This window comes from Hibiscus syriacus, unplaced genomic scaffold (genome assembly GCF_006381635.1).
Source record: "Hibiscus syriacus cultivar Baekdansim isolate YM2019G1 unplaced genomic scaffold, ASM638163v2 tig00112491_pilon, whole genome shotgun sequence".
NCBI classification, from domain to species: Eukaryota; Viridiplantae; Streptophyta; class Magnoliopsida; order Malvales; family Malvaceae; genus Hibiscus; species Hibiscus syriacus.
This window is the reverse complement of record NW_024063344.1, coordinates 602,850-614,878: the sequence shown is the minus strand read 5'-3', so window position 1 is coordinate 614,878 and position 12,029 is coordinate 602,850. Positions and strand designations below refer to the sequence as shown.

At 35.2% G+C, this 12,029-nt stretch overlaps 1 protein-coding gene and 1 pseudogene across 1 annotated transcript; one reads left to right on the top strand and one right to left on the bottom strand.

Moving 5' to 3' along the window:
• The first annotated feature begins 1,768 nt into the window (after positions 1-1,768).
• Positions 1,769-5,057, top strand: LOC120180182 (transcription initiation factor IIA subunit 1-like). The gene is made up of 10 exons (XM_039185563.1): positions 1,769-1,933; positions 2,027-2,179; positions 2,325-2,382; positions 2,457-2,515; positions 2,661-2,789; positions 3,844-3,996; positions 4,162-4,225; positions 4,348-4,505; positions 4,635-4,718; positions 4,819-5,057. The coding sequence occupies exons 1-10, from the start codon at positions 1,769-1,771 to the stop codon at positions 4,840-4,842; spliced, it is 1,047 nt and encodes a 348-aa protein (XP_039041494.1). The 3' UTR covers positions 4,843-5,057.
• A 1,871-nt stretch (positions 5,058-6,928) lies between these two features.
• On the bottom strand, positions 6,929-9,066 carry LOC120180185 (annotated as a pseudogene).
• Between the last annotated feature and the right edge of the window lie 2,963 nt (positions 9,067-12,029).

Sequence of the window (12,029 nt, the reverse complement as noted above, 5' to 3'; positions counted from 1 at the left end):
AGTAGCTCGTTTCGGCTCGTTAAGAAATCGAGTCGAGCTCGAGCTCGAGTCGAGTCTATTCGATCTGAGTATTTATCGAGCCAAGATCGAGTCGATCTCGAGTAGCTCACGATCTGTCTCGTCTCATTTACATCCCTAGGCCCGAGCTTGTTTACACAAGGCGGGAAAAAGAACCAAGAAGTGGGCAGATCGAAGGCGCAGGACTTGAATTTTTAGGTTGGTGATCTTGTCCTTGCCAAGTTGATCAATGTTCTGCGCAACCCGAATGTGCAAAAAGGGCTTGTGTGGAGATATGAGTGACCATTTCGAGTTTTGAAGTGAGTAGACTCCATGGCCTATACATTGGAGTTGCCTCCAACCATTCGGGCGAACCCTGTGTTCCATGTCAATTTACTCAAGCCTTATCACAAATATGACGAGAGTCTAAACCGAGGCATATCACACTGAACACCACTCGGAGTGAAGATTTCCCATTATAAGGAAGTTGAAGAGATCCAGGCGGAGAGATGCATCCGACGACCCATTTATTGACCAAGGCATGAATACTTTGTTATGTGGAAGGGATTGCCTAATAGTGAGGGGAGTTGGGAACTAGCCGAGAGACTTTGGCAGTTTAAAGATCGATCGAGCAGTACCACTCTAGCCGCGCTACGAGGGCGTCGCTAGAATTAGTGGGGAGAATGTCATGAACCGACAGTCTATGATCGAGATAAGTGCGGTTGAACTAGCCAGGACACCACCAAGGCCATATTGGGCCACCAAATGAGTCTGAGGAACATTTTGGGTCACTTTAGCTAAAGCTGATCCGATTTAAATAAGTTTTTCTTATTTATTTATCTTTTATTTGAATTTAAAATAAAGATAATGTAAATATTTAGCTAGATTTTCTTTTAATCCTAACCATTGATTGTATTTAATTTCACTCGTTGGATGTAATGAGCTTTAATTATAAATATAAGCCTACTCCCACCTCATTTTTCACTTCAGTTTTGAAGAATAAATCTAAGTATTCTCTCAAATTCTCTTGTTCTTGTGTGTGAGGCATTTCCTTTCGGATATATGTTCGCTTCCGCATTTCTTTCTAAGTCTTTTTACCTAGTTTTTTCAGGCTGACTTAGGCGTTGCCTTCCGAAAAGCATCTAAGGTCGCATGGTTCCTCTGGTTGAAATGTAGGGATGTGACAATATATATATATATATAATCTTTATTTGATCATAAACGTCGGTACGAAGCTTAGAGTCGTTATAGACAAAGTGGGAATGTCTCAAGTGCGAAAACCTTAATATACGACTAAGGAAATACCTTACTGGAAATGTTAATATTTTCTTTAATATTTTCGGTAAGGCGCTACCTAAAACATTATTTTTTATATCGAAAATGTTTAACATTTCCGGTAAAACACTGCCTAAAATATTATTTTTTTAACAAAAATATTAATATTAGGTTCTACCGAAAATTAATTAGTAAAATTAATATTTTCGATAAAAAATAATATTTTAAATAATACTATACCAAAAATATTAAAACAATATTAATATTTTTTATAAAATATTTTTTAACTATATATTAAGATTATCGTATAACAAACCTACAAATCGCATGCCCGTAGAAACATAAAAAGAGAAAATGAAAACAAAACTGAAGGAGCTCTTGAGTTGCGCCACGTGGGCACCCCCCCTTATAAACGGATGCAAACCTATTTATATTGCACTCTTTTAATCTCCTTTTCTCGTCCGCTCCTGAACTTTCTATACCCATTTCTGTTGAGATGAAGATGATGCAAGCGGGAGCAATCGTTGGTCCAATAGAGAGATCTTCTGGTCAGAAGCAACATGCTCCCGGCGGTCCAATTACTCCGGTGCACGATCTCAATGTTCCTTACGAGGGGACTGAGGAGTACGAAACTCCTACAGCTGATATGCTTTTCCCTCCGGTAACGGGCTCTATTTTGACTGCTTTTTTGAGTTTTAATTGCGGTGATAATTTTATGTTGTGGTTTTTTTTGTAAGGATTTTTAATTGTGTAGACTCCTTTGCAAACACCTATGGCTACACCACTGCCGGGAAGTGCAGATGGCTCTATGTATAACATACCTACTGGAGGTAGTGATTATCCCACACCTGTGAATGCTAGCGGTACTAATGCTGATGTAAAAGGTGGAAGGCCAAGCACTTATATGGTATGAAATGCTCTTTAGCTGCTACTTTGCTTTAGGAAACATTGTGCTATAGTTGTAATTTTCTACTTGCCACTAAAGAAAAAGTAGCTGTTTGGCTTGTTGTAGATTTATTACTGATATTTTCTTTTTGTTTTTCTTTCCACAGCAGTCTCCTTCTCCTTGGTCTAATCAAAGGACCCCACTAACTGTTGATGTTAATGTTGGTTAGTATGACATTTAACGAGCAATCAGTTTGAATGCACATGGTCTGTTAACAGAAAATTCTATTCTCTTGTAGCTTACGTGGAAGGACGGGAGGAGGCGGACAGAGGTACCTCAAATCAACCCCTGACACAGGTAACTCCTGTTTTGAGTGGTGTTACAACTGCATAATGATGTCTGAATATTCGGGAAACTATGTCCTTCAAAAATCTTTGTCCCCATGTTGAAACGAGCTTTTGTTACTGTTGGTGATTAATTTTAATACTGGAGGAAATACCAGGACTTCTTTATGATGCCTCCTGGAAAGAGAAAACGTGAGAATTTTGCTACACGGTATAATAATGGTGGTGGATATATACCCCAACAAGATGGAGCTGGAGATGCTACATCTGAAATTGCAAAGACAGAGGTTAGTTGTCCTTTGGGTAGTTTATTTACAAATCCGTGTTCATTTTTCATTGTTATATATTTATGTTATATCTGGTAAAAATAGTAATATTGAAGCGAGAATAGTAAGATTAATCTGATTCATTTGTACTACTCATTGTTCTTCTGTGCGGTGGCTTTATGTTCTTTTGGTCTAATACTGGTTCTTTGGTGTCTGACTACTATCTTTTATGTAAATGGAGAATAACAGCGTGATAATTTGATAACCAGTGCTTGACACAGATCAAGATCTTCCTGGAAGTTTTGTTTCTTGATGGTATTGGGGTTATGACTATTTTGTTTAGGTACATGTTTTCCATTAGCTCTCAGCAGTCATGAAATGTTTTCTAAACAGTAAAGAACATTCTCAAATATTAAATGGAGGAGTTCTTTAGTTTATTTTTGTTGACCCAGAACGCTCTCAAAGGTGGGTATGGGATGGGTCTCTGAGATAGTGTAATAAGATGAGGTGGCATTTCTCCACTTGTAATGATCTCCTCGCCTTTTAGCCTAAATTCTCTTATCCATTATTTCTAGGATATGCTTCAGACGGTTTATTACATTTTTTGTCTCCACATTCTTTTCTCTTTTGATTACCTTTATGTTACTAAAAATGGAAAAGCCAACATAGTTCAAGCTCCGAACTATAAAATGAATATTTATAAGGAAAGTTTTGTCATTCTAATTGAGGCCATCATGATAAGATGAGGTTGGTTTACTCTTCTTATAATGACCCTGGCATCTGTTAGCCTAAATTCTTTTATCCATTATTGTTAGATCTGCTCGAGGTATGCTGTTCTTTTTCCTTCTTTTTTGTCCCCACATTCTTTTATTTTATTTTATTTTTTTACTTACCTTTTCTCTTCATAAAAATGCAAAAGCAAATGTAGTTTAAGCTCTGAGCTATAATCTGGTAAATATTTATGATGAGACTTTGTTATTCCAGAAGGCTACTTTTATACCAAATCGTTGTTGGAATATGTGAGTTTGGATTTGTTGTGCATCTGTCTTAATCATGTAGTTCTAAGTTTTTTCAGGGAAACAAGGTTTGTAATTTATTGGGTAGACATGACTCAGCAACCAATGCAAAAAGCAAGATCTTAGCACACTTAGCTACTTCATCATCAAAGATTCCGCAACTAGATGGACCAATTCCTGATCCGTTTGATGATATGCTTTCTACTCCCAATGTAAGTATCATATGCTTTCTTCGTCAATTCCTAATCTGGTTGTGCAATTCTGCAACTTATTCTTACCTTTATGTGTATGGTTTGGAATGGACATTTTCTCTTTGTTTCTTATATATATCATTGGAGAATTCACTAACCTTCTTATTTTCTTCCCTCACCTTGAAGATTTACAATTATCAAGGAGTTGTCAATGAAGATTACAACGTAGCGAACACACCGGCTCCAAACGGTAAACTGACTGGATGAGCTGCTTATGCTTCTTTTGGCTGTTCCTTCCCCTTCCACCACCTCTAACTCTCATCTAGACACGTTGTGTACTGGACGACTGGTTTTTCCTTTTTTCCTTGACAGACCTTCAGGCTGCCACTCCTGCTCCTGTTGCTCAAAGTGATACAGTTGATGATGATGATGATGAACCATTGAATGAAGACGACGACGAAGACGATTTGGATGATGTGGACCAGGAGGAGCTGAACACACAGCATCTTGTTTTGGCTCAATTCGACAAGGTGGATTTAGCTATTTTTGTTGCATCCATCATCTCAACCCCTTAGTAATTTGTATTTATCAAGTTTTGGCAGTCTGATTTATCTTCTATGTAGACAATAAACAAAGATGTTATATATTTTTATTTTTAGGTGACTCGTACCAAGAGCCGATGGAAATGCACGCTGAAGGATGGAATCATGCATATAAACAATAAGGACATCCTCTTTAACAAGGTGTGCTTCGCAGTGGATTATATGTGGCATGTTTTTACACTTTGTGCATTTGGTCACTGTTCCTAAATCCAAGTTTTTCTTTTCTCTCCTCTTTTTGCAGGCAGCAGGGGAATTTGACTTCTGATTTTGTTAGAGAAATGCCTTTGACCGTTATATGGTAGCAGTTACTTTTAAAGAGCAAGTCAGGGGTCGTTTCTTAATTTTTCTTTAATTAATATGTAAGTGAGAGGCTGATGGTGGAAGGACATGTGGTTCTTTAATTTTAATGCCTTCCTTGAAAGTTTCTAAACTGAAACAACATTTAAATTGAAAATAGGATGCAGCTAAGAATAGAGTAGAGGTAAATTGTAAACAACTCTTTTAATTTATGTTTTGGTATTAAACAACCATGAATAAATTTAACAAATTTGTTGTGGAAATGGTTCCTCTATTAGAGAATTATAAAGCTTTGGTTAGAGGAGACCGTCTCATTAAGAGCTTCCCTAACCCTATATGAGAGAAAAAGAATATATTCTCCTCAGCAATTTCAAAAATAAAACTCCAAGATAGACAACCCTCAAGACTACAGCCACATTAGGCATCAGTATCACCTAATAAACTTAACAAACCGAGGTGCGCACATAGCTAAAACAAAAACAGCTTTCTGTGGGGTGACATTAGTTTTCTACGGAGAAGATTTAGAGAAATACTTTGATAATATTTTAGAAAACCAACTTGCTTCTTGCTTACAACAGGGATGGAAATATATAGCGTAACTCTTCACCACAAACACGTGAAGGGCTAGCTGACTCAGCAACAAATCTATAACAGACTCATAACATCCTGAACAACCTGCTTAGTCACCAATTATATTAACACGACTTAAATCTTATTCTCAATTGTTAATGAATATTCAATCAATTCAACCAACTCATGTTAGTCATTTGCTTAGTTAATTTTTGACACACACAAAAAACTTAATTTAAAATGATTTATAGATAAGATGTTTATCATTAAATTAATTCTACAAAAGGTTTTTGAATTATGATATCTGTTTGAAATTAGTCTCTAAATTTTAAACTATTCAATTACTCATTAAATTATGATCCTAATTCTAAATTCATTCTTAAACTTTAAAATATTTTATATAAATCCTCACACTATCAGTATAATTTATTTTAATCATTTTGTTAATTTGTCGTCAATTCTATTAGTTTTTGAAGGTCCTAACAATTGAATCTATGACCTAAAAAGTTAATTTTTTTTCTAAGATTTTGAGAATTTTTTTAAAAGGTTACAAATACGACTCTTGGGACCTTAAAAAACATATTAAATTTTATAGCTAGTAGAGATAATATCACGTTAACGAAAGGATCAAAATGAAATGATATTGATAATTTAAGGATTAATATAAAATATTCTAAGGTTTAGGGGCCAATTTAAAATGAGCATAATTTAAGAATTAAATAAAATGTTTTAAAATTTATAAACCAATATAAAATGGAGGTCATAGTTTAAGGAAGTCTTATATAATTATATTTTTATCAAGGGTAAACTACGCGTTTAGTATCTAAACTATCAGATTTAAACCATTTTAGTACCTAACCTTTTAATTTTTCAAAACCATACAACATTTAGTTTTTGTTTCATTTTAGTATCTGTCATTAAAAACTTGACGCATTTAGTACCTAAACTATCGGTTTTGGTCCGTTTTAGTACCTAAACATTCAAAATTTTCAAAACTTAATGTTAAGTTTTTAACAGGGTACTAAAATAAAACAAAAACTAAACATTAGGTACAACTTTAAAAATTTGAAAGTACTAAAACGGATCAAAACCTATAGTTTAGGTACTAAACTTGTAGTTTACCCTTTTATCATTTGGGCTAAGAAGGGATCTTTCGGATTATTATTATATTATAGTCGATATATATTATAGTAACAAATTTAATTAATTGTCACTACTCGAATATACCTTATATAGTTAATTAATTGCTTATAAATCATCACATGCCAGCATTGACCATTCAATTCAAGAAATTTCTTGATTAAGACTTAAGAGTAGATAAATGGTTGGTTTTTTTTTATTATAATTATTGTTAATCAAGAAACCCAAAGTCTTCAAAACACTAAGCAAAAGTTCAACGGAATTTGGATTACAGACCAATTAAACTGCAGTTTTCATCGGTCTTCTTCATTTCAAGTGCTTACATTGATTCAAATTAACCCAGAAACATCAAACCAGTTCCGAAAAATGAAAAAAGAAACATGGAACTAAATATAACTACGTACAAACATTTACATTAAGACACCTCAGCGACCTATACGAAGAACTGAATCTGTACTTGACAATGAATTCAAAGAACGAGCCTTTCCTACTGATGAAGAAAACGAAAGTACAGTATCAGATGCTAAGTTATTTGCTGTAGATATGTTAATTTCTGTACTCTGAGGTAGGGTTTCAAGGATAGAATATGGTATATTTTGGGGTCTACTATCAAGTGGTATATTGGGCAAACTAACATTGCCTTCAGATACTGAACCACTTCTTTAATGGTGGGTCTCAAATCTGATTTGGTGTTGGAACAAAGCAGGTCTAGTTTCAGAACTCTCTCCATCTCCTCCACCACGTTATTGTCTTGTAACCTTGGATCGCTAGCATCAACAATGGCGTCTCTTTTGAAGGACCTATTGACTACATCAACCAGAAAAAATTCTTCCAGTGGTTTATTCGGATCAAATGGTTTCCTCCCGCAAGCAACCTCTAGCAGAAATGCCCCGAAAGAAAACACATCCGCAGCTTTAGTAGCCCTTCCGATTCGGGTGAGTTCCGGATCCATATATCCTATAGTTCCTACTAGACGAGTTGTTTGCAGATCACCGTTGCGATCATACAATCTGGCCAGCCCGAAATCTCCAAGCCGTCCATTTAGATCGGAATCTAAAAGAACATTACTGGCTTTGATGTCTCGATGGATAACAACTTGTTCCGCTTCTTCATGGGGGTAAAGAAGAGCCGATGCCACCCCTTAGATGATTTGAAACCTCTGAAACCAATTAAGGGTCGGTTTGTGAACGCTGAAAAGGAACTTGTCGAGGCTACCATTTTCCATACGTTCATAGACCAAAAGGAGCTCTTTCTTAATCCTGCAATACCCGAGAAGCCGCACCAAATTCTTATGCCTTAGCCTTCCCATGCTAACAATCTCTGCCACAAACTCTTTCATTCCTTGATTTGATTCATAGGATACTTTCTTCTCTGCAATTTGTTCATTTGTATAAGGAAGTGTACCTCTATAAACTTTCCCGAAACCTCCGAATCCAAGAAGATGCTTGTCTTTGAAATCTTTGGTTGCTATATACAGTGTCTTGTAGGAGAACCTATGAGGTCCATATTCCTTTTCCCAGTCTTCGTGTATTTCCTCATAATTTTTCCTCCTGTATACATATGCTGCTCCAATGATTACTAACAGCAATAAAACAGCCGCAATGATTGAAATCAATCGAACCGTATTTCTTCGTCCACTATTTTTGGGAAGTTTTGGAAGCTGGGATATCTGAAAGCTCCGTGCTACTCCACTTCTATTAAAGCTCCATCCCAGAATATAATGGCTACTGCTAGTACTTTGAATTGAACCTGTTGTAGCAGAGAAACCAAGATACATGACATCCATTAGAATATCAGAAAGATCCATTGATGTCGAACAAGAGAGGCTGGTTCGGTTTCGGGACGTTCCCTGGTGCCAAAGTTACATTGAGTAGTTGTTCTTGGCCATCGTAGTCTACCCACACCTGTATAGGATGTCCATTTTTAAGGTCCAAGCTTATATTCCTCCTTTCTTCATTGGAAAAATATTGTGCTGTAACTTGTTTGTTCGATTTCACGCCATTCAGATCGATCCCTACATGATTGCCATCTAAATCACCCATTTCAAGAATGAAGATGGTATAAACTCGACCGCGAAGAACTGGTTAGAGGAATTCCCATTGGTCGACTGATCAACCAGTCCTAGATATTGGATTGCAGAAGCATGGCTGAAATCTGTAGATTGTGAGATGACAAAGGCAACGCCATGGCCAGTGGCCTGTTCTGGACCAGGGACGAAGGCAATCACGAAGTTGGTGGAGAAGGAAAGAGATGGAGCTGAACTCGAAGAAGGGTAGAAAGCATGGCCAATTTGCAATACTGAAGAACTGGTGAGCCGCAATAGACCATTCGAGAGGATTTCGGCGCTCCCATCAAGTTGGAGGATAGCTTGACGGAAGCCATGATTATAAATGAATTGGTGTGGATGTTGAGCCTTGGCCATGGAAACCAGAGCCAGGCATGAAAACAGCCACAAACGAGACGATGTGAAAGCAGCAATCATCGTTCGAAGAATGAAAGCTTCCTTGGTGGTGGTTAAGAGAACCTGGATGACATGTTTACCTTTTTATTTAGGGTAAAGTATAGTAATGGTCACTGAACTTTTCTAAAGCTTTCATTTAGGTCCCCCAACTTTTAAAACTTACAATACAATCCTCTAACATTTAGTCCATTTGCAATATGGTCCCCGACGTAACCGGCCGTTTAACGCCGTTACACTGCCGTTAGTAGATTTGCAATATGATCACTGAACATTTCAGGCCCCCAACTTTTAAAACTTGCAACACAGTCCTCAATTTCATTCTAAACCCCAAATTCCTTTTCGATCTTGAATTTCCTTTTTCGCTTATCTCTTCTCATTTTCAGCGTAACATTTCAGTAGGGGATGCATGGGAAATTCTAATCTAACTTTGAATTATGTGGAGGTGTTGACTTGAATAAGGTTCCATTGAGAGAAGACCCGACCAAGGGATTATCGGGACCATCAACGATTCAAGGTGTAATGTTAGATATAGGTCATCTTAGGTGAAGCATAGATGTTCGATGAAATGCTTGTGAGAAAAAAATGGGGATAGAAATGCAGAGTTGACAAATACTACTAAGATGGACTAAGTATCATTGTTGAAAGTCACCAACAAAGTTGTAATTATTTTGTATAAATGACATATAATAATTTCTTCATTTAATCCTTGTGGTTAAAAATTTTCCAGCAGATGATCAAATATAATGAAATCCCAAACGACACATTCACCTCTCAGTCTCTTTCGCTTAAATGCACTCTCGTTTGGTTTTTGTTCTTCAATTTTCTGCCATGTAAAATTGTAAACCTAAACAGTGCTCTGTCTTTCAGCTTTTTATTTACAAAGAAAAAATGGAGGAAGAATTGCTGGAACGCAACACCGATTGCATTTATTTCTTAGCCTCTCCCCTCACTTGCAAAATGGTATTTATTTTCTCTTTTAGGCTATCCAGAAGTAAGCTTTTCCTCTTTCGCACTTTCCCATTTTCAACACGCATTGTGTGTTTTTTGTTGAAATTTTTATGTTTCTGGAACTGCATGTCAATGACCTGGATATTCAGTGTTAGTTTTGAACCAAATCATCTAATTTTCTTTCTTTCTTCTTAATCAAAACTTTTAGTACTCCTTATGAAAGATATTCAGCCCATCAGAATAGAAGTGAAAGAGGGTCCTAGGCTAAATTTTTTTGATATTCTTGTTTGGTTTTTCTTTAAATCATGGAATTGGTTGTGAGTATCGACATAGCGAAATCGCCAGACTCAATCCGAGAGACTGTTGGTACTAGTTTACTGGGAATTGTATTGATCCGACCTATGGTTTTCGACGTCCTATGAGCTCGTATTCTTTTTAATAAGTTCATGTTGACTATGTGATTGATATATCGTGAACAAATTAGATTTTTTATATGTTTTGGAAATTGATGACTGTATTGCAAGTTTTAAAAGTTGGGGGACCTAAATGCAAGTATCTGAAAAGTTCAATGACCATATTGCAAATGTACTAACGGAAGTGCAACGACGACAATTGACCGGGTACGTCGGGGACCATATTGCAAACGGACTAAATATTGGAGGACTGTATTACAAGTTTTAAAAGTTAGGGGACCTAATAAAAGCTTTAAAAAAGTTCAGGGACCATTACTATACTTTAACCTTTTATTTATTTCCATGGGCCAACAACGTGCAGCGATGTCTAAAATGAAATTTGGCAAATAATCATTTTGTCTTCAGTTTTGAATGATTTAATAAAACAATATTATAGAACTACCCAAAACCCAATGTAAAAACCATGCACATCATTTCTTCACTCATATGGGGTAGGTCATCTTCACCTAAAACCCCCGGTCCAACTGGCTATATCTTTTAAAATTTTAATTTTCAGAGTTATTGAATTTTATAAGATTCTCTTAATTAAGAAAGTCAGCTGATTATTAAGTTTTTTTTTCTCTCTCTCTCTCTAAAAGTTCTCTTTGCTGGTTAGAAAAAAATAATATGGTCGTTAACCTTTGTTTAAGTAGTTGTCTTTTTATATTTTATTATAATTTATTTTTTATCTTTTATGTTGTTTTATTTAATATTTGTATCAAATAAAAAAAAGTTTCTTTTATAATATTTATATGTATTTTTTTGTAGCATGTTATGTTTTTTAGTGTAGATTTGATGTCAACTCATCAATTGATATTTATTTGATTATCTTGTTTATATATTCATGATTTGAGCATTGAACTAGTTCTTTTCATAAATATTCACAATTGAGGTAAATTATACTTAACTTGTAATGAAGTTATTTGTCAACGTGCCATCATCATTATATTTAATTTTATGTCGATATTGATAATTTTATTTTTCACCGTTAATGATAGTATTTGTTCGTATTTTTTAGACACGTGATTAGTTTTTAATTTTTTTTATTATATCATACTATTTTTATTATTTAACATGTAGCTTTTACTCTTTAATTATTTTAAGGGATTATTGGTTAACATGTTTAATCTATTTTATTTTTTAAAAATTATATAGTTTTTATTTTTATCTAGTCAATAAAATTAACTTAATAATTAAAAGAAATACTATTATGTATTAATATCTTAATATATGTATTTTTAGGCATAATCTGAAATAACTATAAAACGCAACAACTCAAAATATATAAGAGCTTACATAAGATTATTATTTCTTTAATCTTCACGTTATTTTATTAGAAAAAAATGTTAATGATCTATCATACAGTTTTTCTTGTAAACGTTTAGGAAGTTGTAAAGTCCAACAATTTCCAAGTACCAATTTCATACAATTTCCTAAAGCGCGTGACTGTCATTGCCATTGACTATGGAAGTTTTCCACCAATCCACGTACGTGGAATTTATATTTTCGCAAGTAGCATTTTCGTACAATTTCCTCAAGCGCGTGACTGTCTTTGCCATTGACTATCGAAAGTTGCCACCAATC

Coding starts and splice junctions, on each gene's coding strand:
- LOC120180182 (XM_039185563.1), top strand. CDS start 1,769: ATGAAGATGATGCAAGCGGGAGCAATCGTTGGTCCAATAGAGAGATCT. Junction 3,997..4,161: donor ATATGCTTTCTACTCCCAAT/GTAAGTATCATA, acceptor CTCACCTTGAAG/ATTTACAATTATCAAGGAGT. Junction 4,226..4,347: donor GAACACACCGGCTCCAAACG/GTAAACTGACTG, acceptor TTTCCTTGACAG/ACCTTCAGGCTGCCACTCCT.